The following is a 19,607-nucleotide window of genomic DNA, read 5'->3' on the forward strand; positions in this document are numbered from 1 at the left end:
TATAAATGTTTGGATTGTTTGTTCTAGTTCTGTGAAAAATGTCCTGGGTAATTTGATAGGGATTGCATTGAATCCATAGATTGCTTTGGGTAGTATAGCCATTTTCACAATATTGATTTTTCCAATCCAGGAACATGGAATATCTTTCCATTTCTTTACATCTTCTTTGATTTCTTTGATTAAAGTTTTATAGTTCTTGGCATATAGGTCCTTTACCTCTTTGGTCAGGTGTATTCCGAGGTATTTGATTTTGTGAGGTACAATTTTAAAAGGTATCATATTTTTGCTTTCTTTTTCTATTCTATATAATGTGATGTTCATAGGTGATCTGTTACAAGAACTGGCCATAATGTAAACTTTGGTTCTGTGCTTTCTAATACATGTTGACCTTTCTTTGTGATAGTCTCATTAAGACCTACAATAAACATTACATGAATGGAACAACTCCCTCACCTGCACAAGGAATATGTGTATTATTTCTAAATGACAAAAGTTTCACCTTCTTACCAGCCATTGTCTTACATTTGAAACACTTCAGTTTCTTTACATATACAAAATGTAGTTTATTATTTGTATACATAAATTACTCTATGTAGAAATAATAAAGCTGCTTTAATTTTTTTTTTTTTTTTTTTTTTTTTTTTTTGCTTTTTTTAGGGCCACACCCTTGGCATATGGGGGTTCCCAGGCTAAGGGTCGAATGGGCGCTGTAGCTGCTGGCCTACACCACAGCTCATGGCAATGCCAGATACTTAACTCCCTGAGCAAGGCCAGGGATCAAACCTGCTTCCTCATGGATACTAGTCAGTTTCATCAAACACTGAGCCATGACGGGAACTCCTGCTTTAATTTATAATTTTGCAGTAAAAATTCCTTGAATCTGTTTTTAAAACCCCAACATTTAATAACCTGAGCATTTATCCATAGAAGTTATTTATGTGCCATTTTCTTCAAGTACTTACAGCCATTGATATTTCTTTTCACATAGTAGTCTTTTCCCTCCTCTATTATTACACAAATAAAACATGAATATATTCTAAATTACTGAAGATTCAAGCAATACAGTAGTATACAGAGCAATATGTGGGAATGTCATGTTCACACTTCAAGTTGGCCTTCCTTCCAGTGCACTCCCTCTACATTTGTGTCCGTATATTTATATATATATATATATATATTATATGTATTTAGTTATGAAAGAAAATCACAGGAAAAAATAAAACCTTGGGTTTTCCCCCTTTCAGTAACCAATTTTAAGTGCTGGTGTCCCTGGAACCTCCTAAGTTGATCATTGACTTTTTTAAATTTATGGGTTGATGATTTTTTTGTGTGTATTTGCATTTCAGTTTGTTGCAGTCATTGTTCTTTTTGATGCTGAAGTTATCCTGTCTTTGGCCACTGGGAACCCTTTCGCGTCAGCTCCTATGTCAGTTGATACTGCTGTTAGTCTGATAGATCCTTGTCTTCGGCAAAACAGGCTTATGTGGCCTAATTCCTATGCCAAACCTGGAGCCCTTATTTCAGAGGGGAATGATATTTAGAGACCATAATCAGGTGATTGACACCTGGAGAAGGTGGAAATTGTGCTGTCCGATCTGTAATATGTAAAAACTTATTAGCTTTATAATTGAAACCCTGAACTCGAGAAATCTTCATCTCTTCGTTTAATACATAGAGACTCTGTGTGAAGTGCAGCTGTTGTTAGATGCTGGTCAGATAGCCATAAATCTAGCCGCACAACTAAGTCTGTTCATATAAAATTCACTAAAAGTGTCGAAAATGTTTGGTTTCATAGCGTAAGAGTTCTCAGAGATCATTTAGTAGTCAGAGCTCTTGTTCTTTAAAGAGGGAACCATGAGTTCCAGGAAAGTGAGGGAATTATTGAGACAGTGCCTGTTCCATGGTCACAGCACATGTTTATGGCTGTTTTTCTTCCAGATAATAGGTATGATTGTTGTTGTCTTGGTTGAAGGAATTTTAGGCCCCAGAGGGATATTATGAAAGAAAGGCATGGTCTTTCTGTGCCTTTGTGAGATTTTGCACACAGCTGCAGATTTTGGCACTGACTGATTTGATTGCTTCAAATTTTTGTTATGTGTTCTGTGATCCAGGTACATTTCCAATTTTTTTTTTTCCTCAAAAACAGAAGTGTGTATATATTTCAGTTGTTTCATGCTATAGACACTGTCTACTTCTCATCTGTATTTTCAAATATTTTCCTGTTTATTATAAGCTACTAGTCTGTTTGAATAGGTACATTTCTGTAGTAGCTTGTCCTCCCAAAGTAGAAGCTTTTCATAGTTAGTGTTTTTTTTTAATTACCTTCCCAGAGTTGAAGGCATAGTTGTACCTCATCTATCTCGTCACTGTTGGGAATAGTTATGTCACCTTAAAATTAATCTCTTTAAAAAGTGCCCTGGCAGTGCTATTCCCAGCTCTTAGAAAACTCCCCTGTGTCTTCCGAAGTCAGTGCTTAGTACCCTTTGGCAGGGAGCGGATGTGGTTCACCTTTCCCCTTCTGTAGAATTACAGATACTGGGGCTTGAGTTTTTGTTTTTAATTTACTTAATCAAAGTGTATTTGATAAACTTCATGTATAAAGTTTTATACATTAACATACTTGAAAAATTACTCTTGAATTTGACATTATATAGAATATTTTAACGAAGGGAGAAAATAATTAGCTTATGAGCATCTTGTTTTAAAAATTGATTGTAGGAGTTCCTGTCATGGTGCAGTGGTTAACGAATCCAACTAGGAACCATGAAGTTGCAGGTTCGATCCCTGGCCTTGTTGAGTGGGTTAAGGATCCGGTGTTGCCGTGAGCTGTGGTGTAGGTCGCAGACGCGGTTCAGATCCCGCATTGCTATGGCTCTGACGTAGGCCAGCAGCTACAGCTCGGATTAGACCCCTAGCCTGGGAACCTCCATATGCTGCGGGAGCGGCCCTAGAAATGGCAAAAAAAAAAAAAAGAAAGAAAGAAAGATTAATTGTAAATTTAGTGAGAGTTTTGTGTTGTCTGATTGTATTATCAAAGTGTGTATAAAATTACGCTCAACTTTAGGTTAATCCCTACTATTTGGGATACCTTGTAGTATCCTATATGAAAGTTTGGCAAGTTTGGGAATTTTTCTACTTTTTTTCTTTATTGTAGGTGTCCGATGGAGTGCAAATGTGTTTTTTGTTCTTTGAGTTTTACTCCCAGGAGTCATTAGTTACCGAAAGTTTAGCTTTTCAATTTTAGGGTGAAAGGGAAATCTAGAAAAATTCCATTTGTTTTAGTATTTTTTGTTTGTTTTTGTTTTGGGGATTTTTATTTATTTATTTATTTATTTTTTTGTTCTTTTTAGGGCCGCATCCATGGCATGTGGAATTTCCCAGGCTAGGGTCAAATCAGAGCTGTAGCCACCAGCCGACACCACAGCCACAGCAATGTGACGTGGGATCTGAGCCGAGCCTGCGACCTAAACCACAGCTCATGGCAATGCCAGATCCTTAACCCACTGAGCAAGGCCGGGGATCGAACCTCCATCCTCATGATACTAGTCAGATTCATTTCTGCAGAGCCACGACAGGACTCCTGTGTTGGGTTCTTAACCTGCTGTTCCACAAAAGGAACTCCTGATGTGTCACTGTTGGTGAATATCGTACTTTTGCACACTTGGAATCATTTTAGACCCTCAGCTGTGTACTGTACTGTGTATACATATATTCCATAATTTTTCCAAAGCCTAATGGGCATGGTTGAATTGGTAACTGTTTCTGATTTTGATTTTAGCAGTGGGTAATTTCTCAATTACTTTAAAAAGACAAACCTTTGATCTACATGATTTTCAAAGTTTTTAATTAAGTGTAGGGTTTTGTTTGCTTTGCTGTTGTTTTTTAATAGGTAAGGAATTTCTGTGGTTTAAAATTCAAAAGGTACAAAATTCAAAAGGTATTCAGAAAGAAGTCTTCTTACCTTTGGTCCATAATCACCCTGTTCCTTTCCCTGGAGGCAATATTTAGAATACTTCCTTCAGCATCAAATAGAAGCTCTAAATATTTTCATGAATTCTGTTTAGTATATTCATGAATTTCTGCTTATTTTTACAGAAGTAAATGGTGACTGGCAAAGAGCTGATGCTGTGTGGAATAAAATGCAAGAAGAAAATATTATTCCTCGTGGGAAGACATTAAGGTTATTGGCAGAAATCCTCAGAAACAGTAATCAAGAGGTTCCATTTGATGTACCTGAGGTAATTAGTTTTTAAATGTAAGCATTACTGAATTTGTCGTCAGTATTATTTTCGCTTATAGGTTAGCCCAGCTTTACACTGAAAAGACACTGTATTTACCAGTTGTTGTTTAATTGAATTTTGTTTTTAAGTTGTGGTACGAGGATGAACAGCATTCCCAGATTTCATCTGCCTCGCCTGAACAAGGTAACCTCCAGAAAGAGCTATTGAAGGCCTGCCGCAAGAGGAAAAACAGAGGTAAATATGTACATTGGGGGATTCTTTCTAGTGGTAACGCTGGGTCTTAACAAATTGCAAGCGATTTAGGATAAAGATGGAACTTAAATTGTATATATTATTTCTTTTCATTCTTTCAGTTAACAAAGACATTTTGGGGCAATTAGGAAAATTACAGATCCACTGAGTAGTAGGTAATTCAGGAATTACTCTCATTTTTGTTAGCCATGATAACAGTATTATGATATTCAGAAAAATGCCCTTAAATTTTGAGATCTGCAATGAAGTTTTGAGAATGAAAAAAAAAAATTAAGATTTCTGTAGTTTATTTTAAAATATTTATTAAGGGAGTTCCCACTGTGGCACAGTGGGTTAAGGATCCAGTGTTGTCTCTGTGGCAGTGTGGGTTCGATCCCTGGTCTGGTGCAGTGGGTTACGGATCCAGCACTGTTGCAGCTGTGGCATAGGTCCCAACTGCGGCTCAGATTCAGTCCCTGGCCCAGGAACTTCTATATGCCAAAAAAGACAATAAACATAAAAATAAAATACTTAATAAGCCATAAAGAGCAGAGACAAAAGGAATCTAGCAGAATGTTAATGATGAAGTGTAGGCGATGGGCATATGGAGAGATTCATTGTACTATTTTTAAAATATATTTCTGTACATTTGAAATTTATCATAATAAAAACTAAAATAACATGCATGTTGTCAGAAATCATACTGTGAAAATAGCATAATCATGAATGATTTTAGCAAATAATTTGTTGCATTTGATTTTTATTTGAAAGCGAAAAGTGGTAAGGACACCATCATACTAGTGTGTGTTAAAGTGGTCAAGCAGTATCTCAAGGTCGAAGGCAGGACGTAACCCTGTTTCTTGTTCTTCTTCCTTTTTTCTAGTGGTAAACTTTCACCTTTCTCTATCTCTATTATGACCACTTTTAAATATCTATGACTGTCTTGAACCCTTTGTTACAAGCTGGCCTAATGCATTCTAGATCTTTTTGTTTAGACCTTGTCGTACTCTCCTAAACAAGTATTACTTTTATTTCCTTACTCTTGTTAGTTTTTCTCCATAGAATGCTACTGTTATCTTAAATTCCTCCAATTTTTATGTGGATTTTCAAGTATGCTTTATGATAATTTAACCATTATGCAGCACATTTTTTTTCACTTTAATATTGACAGTTTGAGCTCTCTTCCGTAAAAAGCCATCAATTTAATTTCTTGACTTAACTAAAAATTTTGTGACACTGACTTTAAGTGTCAGAAGTAAGAATTAAGCTAAGCTCTTACCTTTCTCAATCCTACAGAGTTAACTTTTTATTCTTTCTGAGTCATTTTCCTTTGTTTCATATTCATCCGTGAGTCTTTTATTATGTATCTGTTAAATCTAAATATAAAGTTCACTATTACCAATACTGTTTAAATACTCTAATGGAATTTTGATGTCACTGAAATGAGTACAAGGTTAGTGTATAGTTTACGTTTAAGGATTCCAAAACGTCACATATTGCCTTTTTTAAATTGTTTTTAAGTAAAAACATTTAACTAGTTAAGTAAATACTAACTAAATATAATGCAGTATGTATTATAAATGTAAAGATATACCCCTGTTTCAGTTTTAATATACAATTTACCTTTGTCTAGTTGGTTTCATTCTGCTAATTCTTCAGGAAGTTTAGCTACTTTTATATAAATCTCAGGATTTGAATGCTTGGCAACATACAAATACTTTGAAAATTGAACGCTTGTATTAACATTTTCTCTAAGCTCCCTTAAAAGAAAAATATGTACATTTTGTACTGAATGATAGATTCTGTCTGTTCTTAGTTAAGCAAATATTAATGTCATACCTTTTTTCTCTTTGTTTTCTGTGAATTAAGCTTGAAAAGATAACTCAGTTTTTTATATTTGTCACTTCAGTTTAAAGGAGGGGCTAATTCAAACTCCCTTAACTTCTAAACACAGGCAGGATTTCTTCTTGTTCGGAAACCTCTAAAGTAGCTCAGAATGTTCTTCGGAGCATTAATATCATGTTCACTGCTAGCTATGTGTTCCGTATTTCCTTACTTGGAGCTTTATAGCCATAGAAGTTCTTACGTGATGGTTCAGTTATGCCCCATCTTTATTGTGATTTGTTTATACACACCAGAGTGTGGATTGCAGTTTCAGTTGGATGTTTATAGCCAGGCAATTTTATTTCAGAAAAGTAAGTGACTGAAAAGTGTAGTTCCTTCTCTTTTGGTAACATCTTTTCATTCCCTGACAGTTATTGTGAACAAGTGAAATAAAACTGTTAATCAGTCAAACAAATGTTGCTTAGTTTACTTGTTAGATATCTGTATATTTGAAAATTGTATGTTTTTGTATAAGTCCTGTCGTAGCCAAATAATTTGATCTCCTAATTTTAGAATTATAGGCTATATTCACTTTAATGCTATTGTGTTGAAATGTTAACCATAGTAACCACCCACTTATAGATTAAAGATTGCTTTAAAATGAATCTTTTGCTCCCCTCAATCTAAATTATACCCCTGCTTTATTTGGACTTTAACACACATTTCGCAATCTGTTTTGAAACTGGGATCATCTTTTGACAAACAAATTCAGAAGAGCTGTTTTTCGTTTTTATTGGCACGAAAATAACTTATTGACTTAGAGAGCTAGTATAAGAAATAATTTTAAAAGGAAGCCCTTTCAGGTACCATCCATTTGGATTAAGTAGTAGTTTCCAAAACTGTCACTTCATTTTTTAAAGATCAGAAGAGTGATAACATCTGCTTGGTCAGGGTGTATGTCTCTGGAGAGCACAGTGGATGAGTATGAAAAGGAGCAGAAATGTTTGGGGCTTTGTTTTAGGGCTTGTTTTCCTCTCCCTCTTGCCATTTCAGAATAATGGAGTCTCATTTTTTGTTGGTTTTTTTTTTTTTTTTTTCTTCATAGACGCATTTAATATTTTCCTGAAAGCAAAAAGGCAAAACATTGTATTTGACGACGAAACTTACAACACTCTGATACACTTTCTGTTGAGTAAGGATAATTCTGTAGAAGCAATGCAAGTGAAAGATTTGTAAGTATTAGTCCATTTTTTTAACCTCACACTTTTAAAAAAATCAACTATAAAAATAAAAACCTCGCACTTTCTAATGATACATTGTAGTAGCAGTTGCTTAATTATCTTCAGCTACTCACAAAAATTATGCAAAATGGTTTTCTGATTTTATGGAGGTTTTTAACCTACAAAAATACAAGCTTTACTGGAGCTGCATAGTACAGTATATTTTACTTACATTTTGTAATATAGTATTATTTTACTTACATTTTGTAATAGCCTTGTAACTCATGTATGCTATTCATATACCGACAAGTGTTTTTGTTTTTATCATATTCTGTTTCTTGTTCAGCAGCTAGATCTGTGCACCTTTTATGATGGGAGCAGCCTGATATATGAAGGCATTGAGGGCTTTGAACGTAGGCAAGAGTTTGAATCTTACTTGAAAGATCTTGGGAAAATTCCCTCCTATCTCTGAGCCTCACTTTTTCTTCTGTAGGATGAATAGGTGACAATAAATCTTACATTAATGATTTCTTCTAGGTATTGAAGGAGAAAGAGTAAAGTAGAGAAGATATATGGTTCTCAACATATAAATACCTTTTCTCTTTCCCCTTCTTGTTTTGTAATCTGTTTAGTGGTGATGATATTGGAGTCGATAGTGGTTTTGTCTCTCTGGCCAGCTCCCTCGAGTAAAATACTTTGTTAATCAGAACAAGAATAAAATTTTCATTCCTGGTGTTTTGTCAGCTAACTGTTGTCTTATCCCCAATGAGTTACCATCCAAAGTTAAGTAATTAATCAGAAAAGGCTTAGAAAGGAGTAGATCAGGGTTACCTGCTTTGGAATGTAGACTCGTCCTCTTGATGAGCCAGCAGCTTTATTTTCAGTGGCAAAGATCAACCTTTTCCTAGTATACTGTAAGTTTTGAAATAAAATCCTTGGATAATTTTTGGCCTTCAGAATTTAAGTCACAGCACTTTTGGAATATTAGAATCCCAAATAGAAAGTGGATGTTTGCCATTCTTGGAATGGAAAACCTGGTGGTACTACTAGTGTTAAAGTTATGCACCGTAGGGCCGTGTTTACTGTTTATATTTCAGTACATTTTGAAAAATGTTGTGTATGACTATACTTGTCTATGGAAATATATCTATATATGTACAGTGTATATATATTCATATATATATATAATACTACAGATATATGGATACATATACCATATACATCTGTGGACTTGAATCATTTATATGTCTTGATATAGGACAGTCACACTAAGACTTTTTAAGTTCGGGTTTTTAATGTATTGTGTCTCATTTGTATATTTACTCAGTTGCTAATTATATTGTCTGTCTCCAGAATACTCAGTATGTCCTCAGTTAGTGACTTGGACAATTTGACATTGAACAGCATCCTGTCATCCATAACAATTGAAGTCATCCAGCAGGTGCAGGTTTTTTCCTAAAGTTAGTGTTCTCAAAAAATTTTTATCTAAACACTGTTCACAATAATCAAAGATTTTTTTGAAACAACAGTGATTTGGGAGGAAGGGGAGGCAAAAAAAAAAGGAGGGGAACATTTTGTATTAAGAATTGGGGATGATTAAGTGAGGAGATTGAAGCAAAGAAGGAAAACTTTTTCAGAAGGCTTTTAATCCTAAGGTTGGTCACAGAGACTTCTGGAATACTTCCCCAAGGTACAGATAATAATTCTTTCATTTTAATTGGGCTGCTTCTAGAATGATGAGCCAGCCTTTGGGTAGCATAACAGTTTCCCCCGCCGCTCTCCTCAAAGGTTCTGAGTCCCCTGATCGGCAGTGGGGCCCAGGAATCTGCATTTTACTAAATATCCCACGTGATTCAAGAATCACATCTTGGAGTTCCCGTCGTGGCGCAGTGGTTAACGAATCCGACTAGGAACCATGAGGTTGCGGGTTCGGTCCCTGCCCTTGCTCAGTGGGTTAACGATCCGGCGTTGCCGTGAGCTGTGGTGTAGGTTGCAGACGCGGCTCGGATCCTGCGTTGCTGAGGCTCTGGCGTAGGCTGGCGGCTACAGCTCCGATTCAACCCCTGGCCTGGGAACCTCCATATGCCGCGGGAGCGGCCCAAGAAATAGCAACAACAACAACAAAAGACAAAAAAAAAAAAAAAAAAAAAAAAGAATCACATCTTAAACATTTCGATCACATACATCATACTAATGTAGCACAAAAATGAGTATTACAAAACATACTCCAAAAATAAAAATTTTTTCAGCAGATAAAGTTTAAAAGTAGAAGCTTAAACATCTTGCCTCACCCTAGAGCACTCTCACAGTATCCATACCCCTTATGGAACACTCCTGATCTAGAGTAGTTTTTCAAACTGCAGTTGTAACCAGTTAGTGGATCACAGACTCCACTTAGTGGGGCAGAATCAACATCTTTTTAAATGAAGTAGAATAGCATCAAAGCAATCCATGTACTAAAGATATTTTGTGAACGTTTTCTTTCAGTTATTTATGCAGGTGTATATCCGTGTACTGGTATATAGCATAAAATGTCATTTCTTACTCTGTCTGACTGAGAATCTTGATCAAAAAAGTGTGAAAGCTGCTGGCCTAGAAGATGGTTATAAGCACGGTCCTTCTCTTTGCATTTATGTCCACAACCTGTAAAATGTAGGCTTGTCTTCTTTCCTTCCCTCCCCAGTTAGATCTTCATGAAGACTTTCTATACTCTTGAGGGCACTTTTAGCTTTTCTGTGTTATCCTTCCTGTAGGGTTTTGTAGCTGCCTTTCCCATATAGTTTGGATCCAAAGAGAATCCTGAAATCAAAGCTTTAGAGTGCCTGGAGGCACCTAATTTGGGGATCTGTGCAAATCTTTTTCCTTGAGCCAATAAAATGTTATATCTAACTATAAAGAATCACATCTTGGGTTACTTTTGAGGATAGCTCTGGACTGGAATTCAGAAGTGGACGTTAGAGTTCCAGTTCTCCTCCAACTAATTAACTGTGTTGCTGGAGAAATGTCACGAAACTTCTTTGGATTTGTTTCCTGGTTCATTGCCAACATTACAATAGGCCATCTCTTCCCCTTCTGGCTCTGCATCAGTAATCAGAGTGAAAAAAAATTGTTGCTATTCTAAAAGAGGCATCTTTATGGTAATATGATGTGCTCAAATGACCCCTGCACTACCCCCGGTGTTACTCTGGCACTATCAGTCTCAGTCCATAAATAGTAGTCTGTTACGCTTACCTACATGATGCCACTTGTTCAGCCTAAAAAGCCGTGGTTTTCCTATGAACCGATGCAGTCTTTGTTTTGGCTGTACCTTTGCTGTCTCTAATATGTTGCAGATTCACTTGACTGCTAATGAAATTTCTTCAGTTTTATGAAGGTCATTTAACCTTCCTAACAAGTATTAGAACCTCAAAAGTAACGGTAACAGGTGCCTTTAAAATTTTTCAAAGGAAGTGACTTCCTTTCATTTTTAGTCAGGATTACAACATTTCTTTGTGTTTCAAAATAAAAATTTAAGTATAGTGAATTCTTTCAGGGAAGGAGAACTGCTATTCATAGAGCGATAAGCACTATATATTGTTATTTTAAATCTCTGATAACACTGAACTGTATTCTTAGGAAATTTGAGACTCGTGTGGCAATAGCTCTGCTTTATCTTTTGATTATGGCACTTCATTTTCTCTTGTTCCTGCTAGCTTCTTATTTCACTCTGTCTAAAAATAATGTGAAATCAATCACTGGTGATTTTTACTGGATTGGCCAGTTTTTGTTGAGATAAGTTATAATCACCGACTAATGTCCTGTGTGTGTGTTATGTAAGTACAATCCACAGACCAATCATTGTTGCTCTGAAATCTCTAATATGAAACTTTTCCTGTAATACTATCTTCTTTGGTTAAGACAGATTAATTTTTGCAGTTGGTTGTAAGATAAAAGATTGATAGTCCTTTCTCTCTGTAGTTTTTCCTTTTATTTTGGCAGCTCTAAAAATGAAAAGAAAATGTCTAGAATTCTGTATTGTTCAGTCCAGTGGCCACTGACCATTAAGTGCCTGCTTAAATTTAAGTTATTAAAATTTAAGGTTTCCACTCCTCCATCACCGTAGCCAGACAGCCACATGCAGCTCTTGGCTATGCTATTGGACAGCGTGAGTAAAGAATATTCTCATCATCACAGGAAGTTTGATTTGACATTTCTGGACTAGATTTTTTTTCCAAAACGAAAAATCAAAATTATGAGTCAGAAGTCAACTTCTCTGGCTGTACTATTGTAGGAGTGAATCTGGTGCAAAATCACCAGTACTTTTTGTAGGTTTTCTCCCTTTACCAGTTTGGAATATATTTTAATTATAATTAGTCAGTTTCTGCATATGTAAAGCATATATGTGTTCAGTATACAATAGAGCTGGGGAGAATTGTTAATTTTTCCTTTTTGTCCATTTTCCAAGTTGTGTTGGATAGGCCCCCTTCTTGAGATATACCTCAAGATTATTGAAAGAAAAATGTTCTGTGTTTTGAGAGTTTTCAAAAGGTTTGGCATGAGGTGTGTGATGTCAGAAGTTTTGTTACCTCATGGTTTTAATGAATTTCAGGTAGTATTTTCAATTAAATATAGTGTAATACATGTAATAATATTGGCATAGAAATGAGCTTTAATTATAATAGTGTCTCCTGTTTATTTAATTGTGCTAAAGATTGAGAAAGTAAATCCTTTATTTTCTCCAGTTTATAGTCTCACGCACAAGTTGTTGACTTAAGAGCTTTGACAGATGGGACAAAGGAAAAAAGTCAAACTGAGCAGTGGGTGCTTTGGTGGATTAAGAGGATCGTTCGGGGGATAAGAAAAATCCTGCGCCTGGGGACTGCAGGGGGGAACCTCAGAGGCTGAAAGTGACTGAGAGGATGGGCACATCCCGGTGTCTTTGGAGGATTTTCTTGGGATTGACGAGAATAATTTAGCAATGACCCTGCTTTTCTCGCAATCTGTTCAGCTTAGATGTTCATGTTGGCGGGCCAAGGTTGTTGGCAGCAAGGTCATGACTGAGCTTGATAAGGCAAATGGCAGCAATTGCTTTTGCCTCTTTTGACCTGCGAGATTTCCTAATCAGGAGATGAACCCTAGGGGCATTAAGGGTGCTGAAATTTCATCACAGGAGATGTAAACAGTATAGCAAACAGAAATCATCTCCAGCTAGGGTTTCTCTTTTTTTTCTTCTTTCTTTCTTTTTCTTTCTTTAAAAATCGATCATGTAGGCTTATAGTCATAAATAGAGTTATTGCTCTTGAGTTTTAAAAAGTTAGGGGATTTCACATTTAAGGCTGGGACAAGATCATGTGAAGTTTAAATTTTAATTAACAATGGTTTTAGTTCTGCAGTATGTTCACCTTTAAAACCTGTATGTATCTAGATGACAGAAATTTGAAAATTAATCAACCAAATGATATGGTGTTAGTAATATGCTTTAGTTTATATTTAAAATAGAAAGTGCTGAAAATAAATGTTCATTTTTGTTGCTGAAAGAATAGTTTTACATTTTATAATTATGGTGGATGTAGAAAAAAAGAGGAAAAAGTATCCAGCTTAGGATACAGCAGAACAATGCAGGGCATGCAGTTATTTTAGTCATCTAATATGTCAGCATTCAAGAATCTGAACCGATTGTTTAAAAAAAATCTTGTACTTTGTTTCTTTTGTTGCTCATTTCCAACTTTGTCATCTGTCAGAATGCAAAAAAAAATTATCCTTCTATAACCATTGACAGGATAACACAAAAGCTGTCTCCAGGTCGATATTTTGCAGCAATATTTTTAACATACGAACAGTAGTTTTTATAATTTCACCTTGGTGCTCAACCATTTATTATCGTATCAGAAGCATGTCAGTAATTCCTTTCTAAATGTCTGCTTCTTTTAGCGCTGAGACCCACATCAAGGGCTTCACACTGAACGATGCTGCCAACAGCCTCCTCATCATAACGCAAGTTAGGCGGGATTATTTGAAAGGTATGTCACAATGCTTGACCTTTACGTCACATTAATGCCTCTGCAGATTTTTCTTGTAACGCCCTTCGAATACTTGGATAAAGGAGTCCATTTAGCAAATTACCTGCTTATCAAGAGCCTTTTGTGGTAGCTGAGAGACGTAAATTACTGTACATGCATTTATAATACAGCTTGAATATGAATGTACTTGTCATTTGACCACTTAGTCCAGTTTCCATTCCATTTAACACAAGATGGGTTTTCTTAAGATGAATCACAGCTCTTCAGACATGCAAAATTTGTGTTCCAGAACGAGAGAAAGTACAGGCTTTCAAGTGCGTTAAAATTCACAGCACAAGTCATTTCGCTTTGGAAATTAACATACTTTAGAGCATCTGAAACAATTCCCAGCAGTTGTTTCTTGCATATTGTGTTGGTTGTGTGTGAGATACCAAATGAGTTAAATTGAGTGTTAAATGTGTGGGATTGTGCACCAAATGATTATAATATTGATTTTTAAAACTTAATCTAATACTTTTTTAATAGTTCATAATACCAACAGCAGTAAGATACAGCGTTTGTTTGGAGTTTGGCGTTTTGAGGGTTTTTTTTTTAATTACTATAACACCAGAAAGATGTGGAGAGGACTTTCGAGAGGCTTAGGGTGGGATCCGTTTGTTTGGTAGAGGCCGCTTGTGGGTTTCCAGAGGGGTGGATTTGGATCAGGAGGTCTTACAAATGAACTCCCAAGGGGGAAAATGATGAATCCCTTAAATTTAGGTAAACATCTTTTCACGTGTAATTTTACATTTGCATTATGACACCACGGTTTTGCCGATACAACAGAACCCACTTAGCGCCTTTTTAAGGAAAATCGAAAACAGCTGTTAAATATGTTGCCTAGTTTCTTCCCGTCTGCAGTACTGGTGTTATTCCTCACTTGCATGTTTATAAAATAATTTCACATCCCTGAAAGTTGCTGTCTGTCTAATTGTGCAGCCGTAATGTTGCCTGTAATGCCTAGAGGTGTTGGTCTTTAGATGTTCCTAACTTGTTAGGACTGAGTCTGCTTAAGTGATGGTTTCTTCCTTTGCAAAGTTTCCTCTTCAGTATTCCACAGGCAGGGCCAGCGTGTCTAGACAGCCTTAAGTCATAATTGAGTGTGGAGAGCTGGTTGTTAAAACTTTAAAAACTTTCATTTTATTTTTGATAGAAGAAGCTTTTTGACTAGTTGATATTTCATGTAGAAATGATAAACAGTTTTAAAACACTGAAAAATTAAACTTGCTTCCCATATAAATGAGCTCATTTTTGTAAATAGCTTATGTTTCTGTAGACAGGGAGTTCAGAGTAAAACACCTTTATCATTTCAAGGGGTTAATTTTTGAGCTGAATCTGAACAATGTTTAACCTGACCACTGCCTTTTATTTGTATGTTAGGTACCCTGCAAAAAACAGCAAGAAACTTTACAATTTCATTTCACTCTATTCTCATCTGTTCAGTTCAGCTGGAGGTTGGCTGAGAGCAGAAGCCATGAACCCACTATCCCCCACAACCACTTCCCGCATACCAGCTCCCACGCCTCACCACAGATGAACCTGCTGTTAAAGTGGTCCCTGGTGAGGATGGGAGTGGTGGTGATACTGTCCCCATTTCCTTATTTTGCTCCATGGCTGATTAGAGCTCCCAGTTTTTAAGATTCCCTTCTCTTTTTCAGGTTTCCATTTTTTGAGCCCATCTAAAGCAGGAAGAAAAATAAAACCGGTTCAATATATGTATATTTTTTAAATCAATTCAACCTTAGTCTAATTTTTTTTTTTTTTTTTTTTTTTTTTTTGTCTTTTTTAGGGCCTCACCCGCAGCATATAGAGGTTCTCAGGCTAGGGGTCTAATTGGAGCTGTAGCCACTGGCCTGTACCACAGCCACAGCCACACAGGATCCAAGCCGTGTCTGCAACCTACTCCACAGCTCATGGCAACGCTGGATCCTCAACCCACTCAGCGAGGCCAGGGATCAAACCCGCAACCACATGGTTCCTAGTTGGATTCGTTTCCACTGCGTCATGACAGGAACTCCAACCTTAGTCTAATTTTATAAGCTAATGCTGTTCTGGAGTATTAATAGCTGATACATTACACCTTTGGGACATAATCAACATTATTAGTAAATTAGGTGACATTGTGAAAAGGACACAGGGGGAAGGGTCTGGATGGATACTGCTTTTAGTGTCCCAGAATCATCAAACGTCCAGAAGGCAAGTCCTATATGGGAATATGGTCTTGGTTCCAGGTCCCTTTGGATAGACATAAAATGACCTCTTCTCCTAGATCCTCCAGTCTTGCATGCACACATGCACCTGTAGATGCAGGCTCCAGGGTGGTTAGATTCTTGTCTAACAGTACAACCTTGGGGAAATTATTTAAACTATCTGTGCCCCAGTTTCTCACCTGTGAAATAGGTGCTTCTCAGAAGGGTAAGTTGTGAGTGTAGCTACTTAATACTGGCCTTTAGTAAGTTCCAACAAATGTAGCAAAAGCTCAATAAATGCTAGTTACTGTCCTCACCGTCATTATCTTATTTTGTTATTATTTGAACCACTGGTGGGAAGATCCTTCCTAGCTGGTAAGAATATTCTGAAATATATGTCCACCAGTGAAGATTTTATCAAGCTTATTTTCTATTGTTAATTGAAGTTATTAAAGTAGTATAAATAACATTTTTGTCCTGTACGTTCATGTGTATTTTTAAAAATTTTATCAAATCTGCCTTTTAAACTACCTGTTTTCCTTTTCCCCCTTTTAAGAATCACTGGTTTAGAATGTAGACCTGGAGTAATTATAAATTGTTTATTCAGTAATAAATGTGAAATTCATTATGTCTTTTACTGTATTACTTTTAATGGAGTATTTAATTATTACCCTTTTCCCATTCTTCTGTTAAAGATAGAAGTTCTTGGGAGTTTCCACTGTGGCTCAGCAGATTAAGACCCTGGCTAGTATCCATCAGGATGCGGGGTCAATCCCTGGCCTCACTCAGTGGGTTAAAGGACCTGGCATTGCTGAGAGCTGTGGTATAGGTCACAGACATGGCTCAGATCTGGCCCTAGCCTGGGAACTTCTATATGCTACACATACGGCCCTTAAAAAAAAAAAAAAAACAGACTGTTCTTTTTTGGAAAGCTGCTCTCAGAGTCTTCGTTTTATGTAGATTACATGGCTTTAATTGCTATAAAGCCATGAAGTTTTCTTTGGTAGCGGTAGCAGTGATTGTTATGCTAAGTATTACATTTTTCCTCTAATCCATCACTTTATTTAATATAATAATTTTGCTACACTGGCACCTAAGGCAGTAAATCAGAAGGGTATTCCATATTTATCCATAATCAAGTACTTGTAAGTATGATACTTAAAAACAAAACTCCTGTGGAGATTCTCCATGGGAATCTGATGAGCTTTGTTTTCTCTGAAAAATAGATGCAAGAAAATATCTACTAGGTATTTAATCATGTAAAATAAATGTGTTGGTGTGTAAGTTGAATGTTCCCATTTGGCTGCTCTTATATATGATCAGTCCTTTTTTAATTAGGAAGAGACATTTGTTTTCAAGAAAGAATCTTTGGGATTTTAGAAGATTTTGATAATCATGAATCTTTTGAATGTAAGAAAATTTGGAATAGTCTGAATATGAATAAAAGTTACACATTTTTTTTGCAAGTCTTTAATTTATAAAATTCTTTCTTATGTTTCTCTGAGTTTGTCAACATCTATGAAATTAGTCACTGTTATCCCTGAATGGAACCCACATCCTGTCAGTACCATTTGCATTTGCCCGGTGACTTGAAGAATGTCTCTGGTCTCTGATATCTTAAGAGTCAAATAAATCATTATATTTTTTAGGTTTCTCATAAAGTATTAATATTTGCTGTAATAGAGAATACATTATTCATAGCTTTTTGTATAGAGCCATTTGGTGCTCATATTTAAAAGCTAGTTTTCATAACGCATTAAAGTCAGTATGGTTCATATAACAAAAACTCTATTGCCTTTTCTTCTATTGTAGATGCTCTGACAACGCTAAAAACAGCCTTGGATCTGGAGCAGATACCTTCTAGGATAGCAGTGACTCGCCTTATTCAGGCTTATGCCATGAAGGGTGATACAGAAAGCATTCGAGCCATTCAGAAGTTGGTAAATGGACTCGAAGATTCAATTGGACTCTCCCGTATGGTTTTCATCAATAACATTGCTTTGGCCCAAATAAAGAAGTGAGTATTGGGACTTTCTTTTCCTCCATTGGCTAAACACTGGGGAAACCATTGGCTAAATAATGAGGAACATTATAAGACTTGCTCCACAGTTGGTACCTTTTCTTGTCATAACACTTGGTCACAAAAGTGAGAAATGAGTTCCATTTTAATGTCAGCAATGGTTGAAGGTGACACTCTACCAGAACATTGTGAACCAAGCTTGTTAAAAATAAGCATTTCCAGGAGTTCCCATCGTGGCTCAGTGGTTAACAAATCCGACTGGGAACCATGAGGTTGTGGGTTCAATCCCTGGCCTCGCTCAGTGGGTTAAGGATCCGGCGTTGCCGTGAGCTGTGGTGTAGATTGCAGACGTGGCTTGGATCTGGCTTTGCTGTAGCTCTGGTGTAGGCCGGTAGCTACAGCTGTGACTAGACCCCTGGCCTGGGAACCTCCATATGCCACAGGAGCAGCCCTAGAAAAGGCAAAAAGACAAAAAACAAACAAACAAAAAAACATTTCCATCCTCCCCACCCTCCTACCCTTCCAGCCCTGTGGCACCCATGAGGACAAAGGGAGGTACTTAGAGATGATTCCCTTCGCACCGTTTCTGGATTACTTGTTGAGAATCACTCTGTAGAAGTAAATCAGAACATGGTTTTTATTAACCTCACCAGCACAGTTAAAGATTCATGGAGGTAATTATGGAATTGACATTCTCTGTGCTTTTAGGGGGGAAAATGTTCTTTAGTAGTTCATCTTACATACCTCTAAGAGGTCGTTATATTAAAATATCATATTGGTTTTCTTCAGAGTTTTTTTCCCTTTGGGCAGAGAAGAATTTTGGTTTTGCCCCTTGTAAAACTATTTTCCCAAATAGAACTTTGTTTTCCCTTTAAAAAGAAAGTGTGATTTTAAGTTAGAAGATCCAAAAAAATCATCCAAGAAAAATCTGGATTTTTTTTTTTTTCTTTTCTTTTTAGAGCTGCACCCGTGGCATATGGAAGTTCTCAGGCTAGGGGTCAAATTGGAGCTGTAGCTGCTGGCCTACACCAAAGCCACAGCAATGCCAGATCTGAGCTGCGTCCGTGACCTACATCACAGCTCACAGCAGTGCCAGATCCTTAACGTACTGAGCGGAGCCAGGGACTGAACCCACATCCTCACAGATACTAGTCGGGTTCCTTACTGCTGAGTCACAACAGGAACTCCCTGGATGAATTTTTAAATGTTCCCATATAAACAGTTTTATATGATGTAGAGAGTATGTTTTTATTCACTATTAAATAATTCTCTAAAACCCATAAAAAATTTATTTTAATGGAGTGTTCATTTTTAGAGAATTCTTGGGTTTGGTAATAATTCCAACATAAAATTGATTATTCAGATTTGGAGTGCCATTTCATTACCGTAAAGTGTCAGTTAAAGAGTACGTTAACCAAAAAGGTAATTGTGAACATAATTTTTTATCATAACTTAAATAAGACCATGTAGTTAATTTTTTTAATATGACGTGTGAAGGTACTTAGTTTCTGAGAATTTTAGTATAAACTGAATATTTTCTAAATGTTGTATATTACCTGACAAAAATAGTTATGACTGGGTTGAGAGACATGAAAATAGACCTTTAGAAGACATCATCAGCATTTTTAAAAATCCTAAGATGTTATCATTACTTCATACAGTAGTGACTAGTAGATTATAATGCCAGGGTTATAGCATTTGAAGAAGTTTTCGTTTTATATCCGAACAGCTTCAAAGTCAAATCTTTGATATATATTTTTGTTATTACCTTTAATTCTTCTATATATAATTGTTTGATCTTGTCTCTAGAGCAGTGTTTTAAAATAAGCAGCTACTTTAGTTAT

The 19,607-nt window shown here is 36.3% G+C and overlaps 1 protein-coding gene across 1 annotated transcript in view; it reads left to right on the forward strand.

Moving 5' to 3' along the window:
• LRPPRC (leucine rich pentatricopeptide repeat containing) overlaps positions 1 to 19,607 on the forward strand; it is a 116,197-nt gene that overhangs the window by 84,643 nt on the left and 11,947 nt on the right. Inside the window, exons 28-32 of the mRNA XM_003125183.6 lie at positions 4,096 to 4,238; positions 4,370 to 4,475; positions 7,402 to 7,528; positions 13,427 to 13,515; positions 17,556 to 17,760. Coding sequence (XP_003125231.4) covers positions 4,096 to 4,238; positions 4,370 to 4,475; positions 7,402 to 7,528; positions 13,427 to 13,515; positions 17,556 to 17,760 — 670 coding nt within the window. The remainder of the gene's footprint in view (positions 1 to 4,095; positions 4,239 to 4,369; positions 4,476 to 7,401; positions 7,529 to 13,426; positions 13,516 to 17,555; positions 17,761 to 19,607) is intronic.

This window comes from Sus scrofa, chromosome 3 (genome assembly GCF_000003025.6).
Source record: "Sus scrofa isolate TJ Tabasco breed Duroc chromosome 3, Sscrofa11.1, whole genome shotgun sequence".
Classification (NCBI taxonomy): domain Eukaryota; kingdom Metazoa; phylum Chordata; class Mammalia; order Artiodactyla; family Suidae; genus Sus; species Sus scrofa.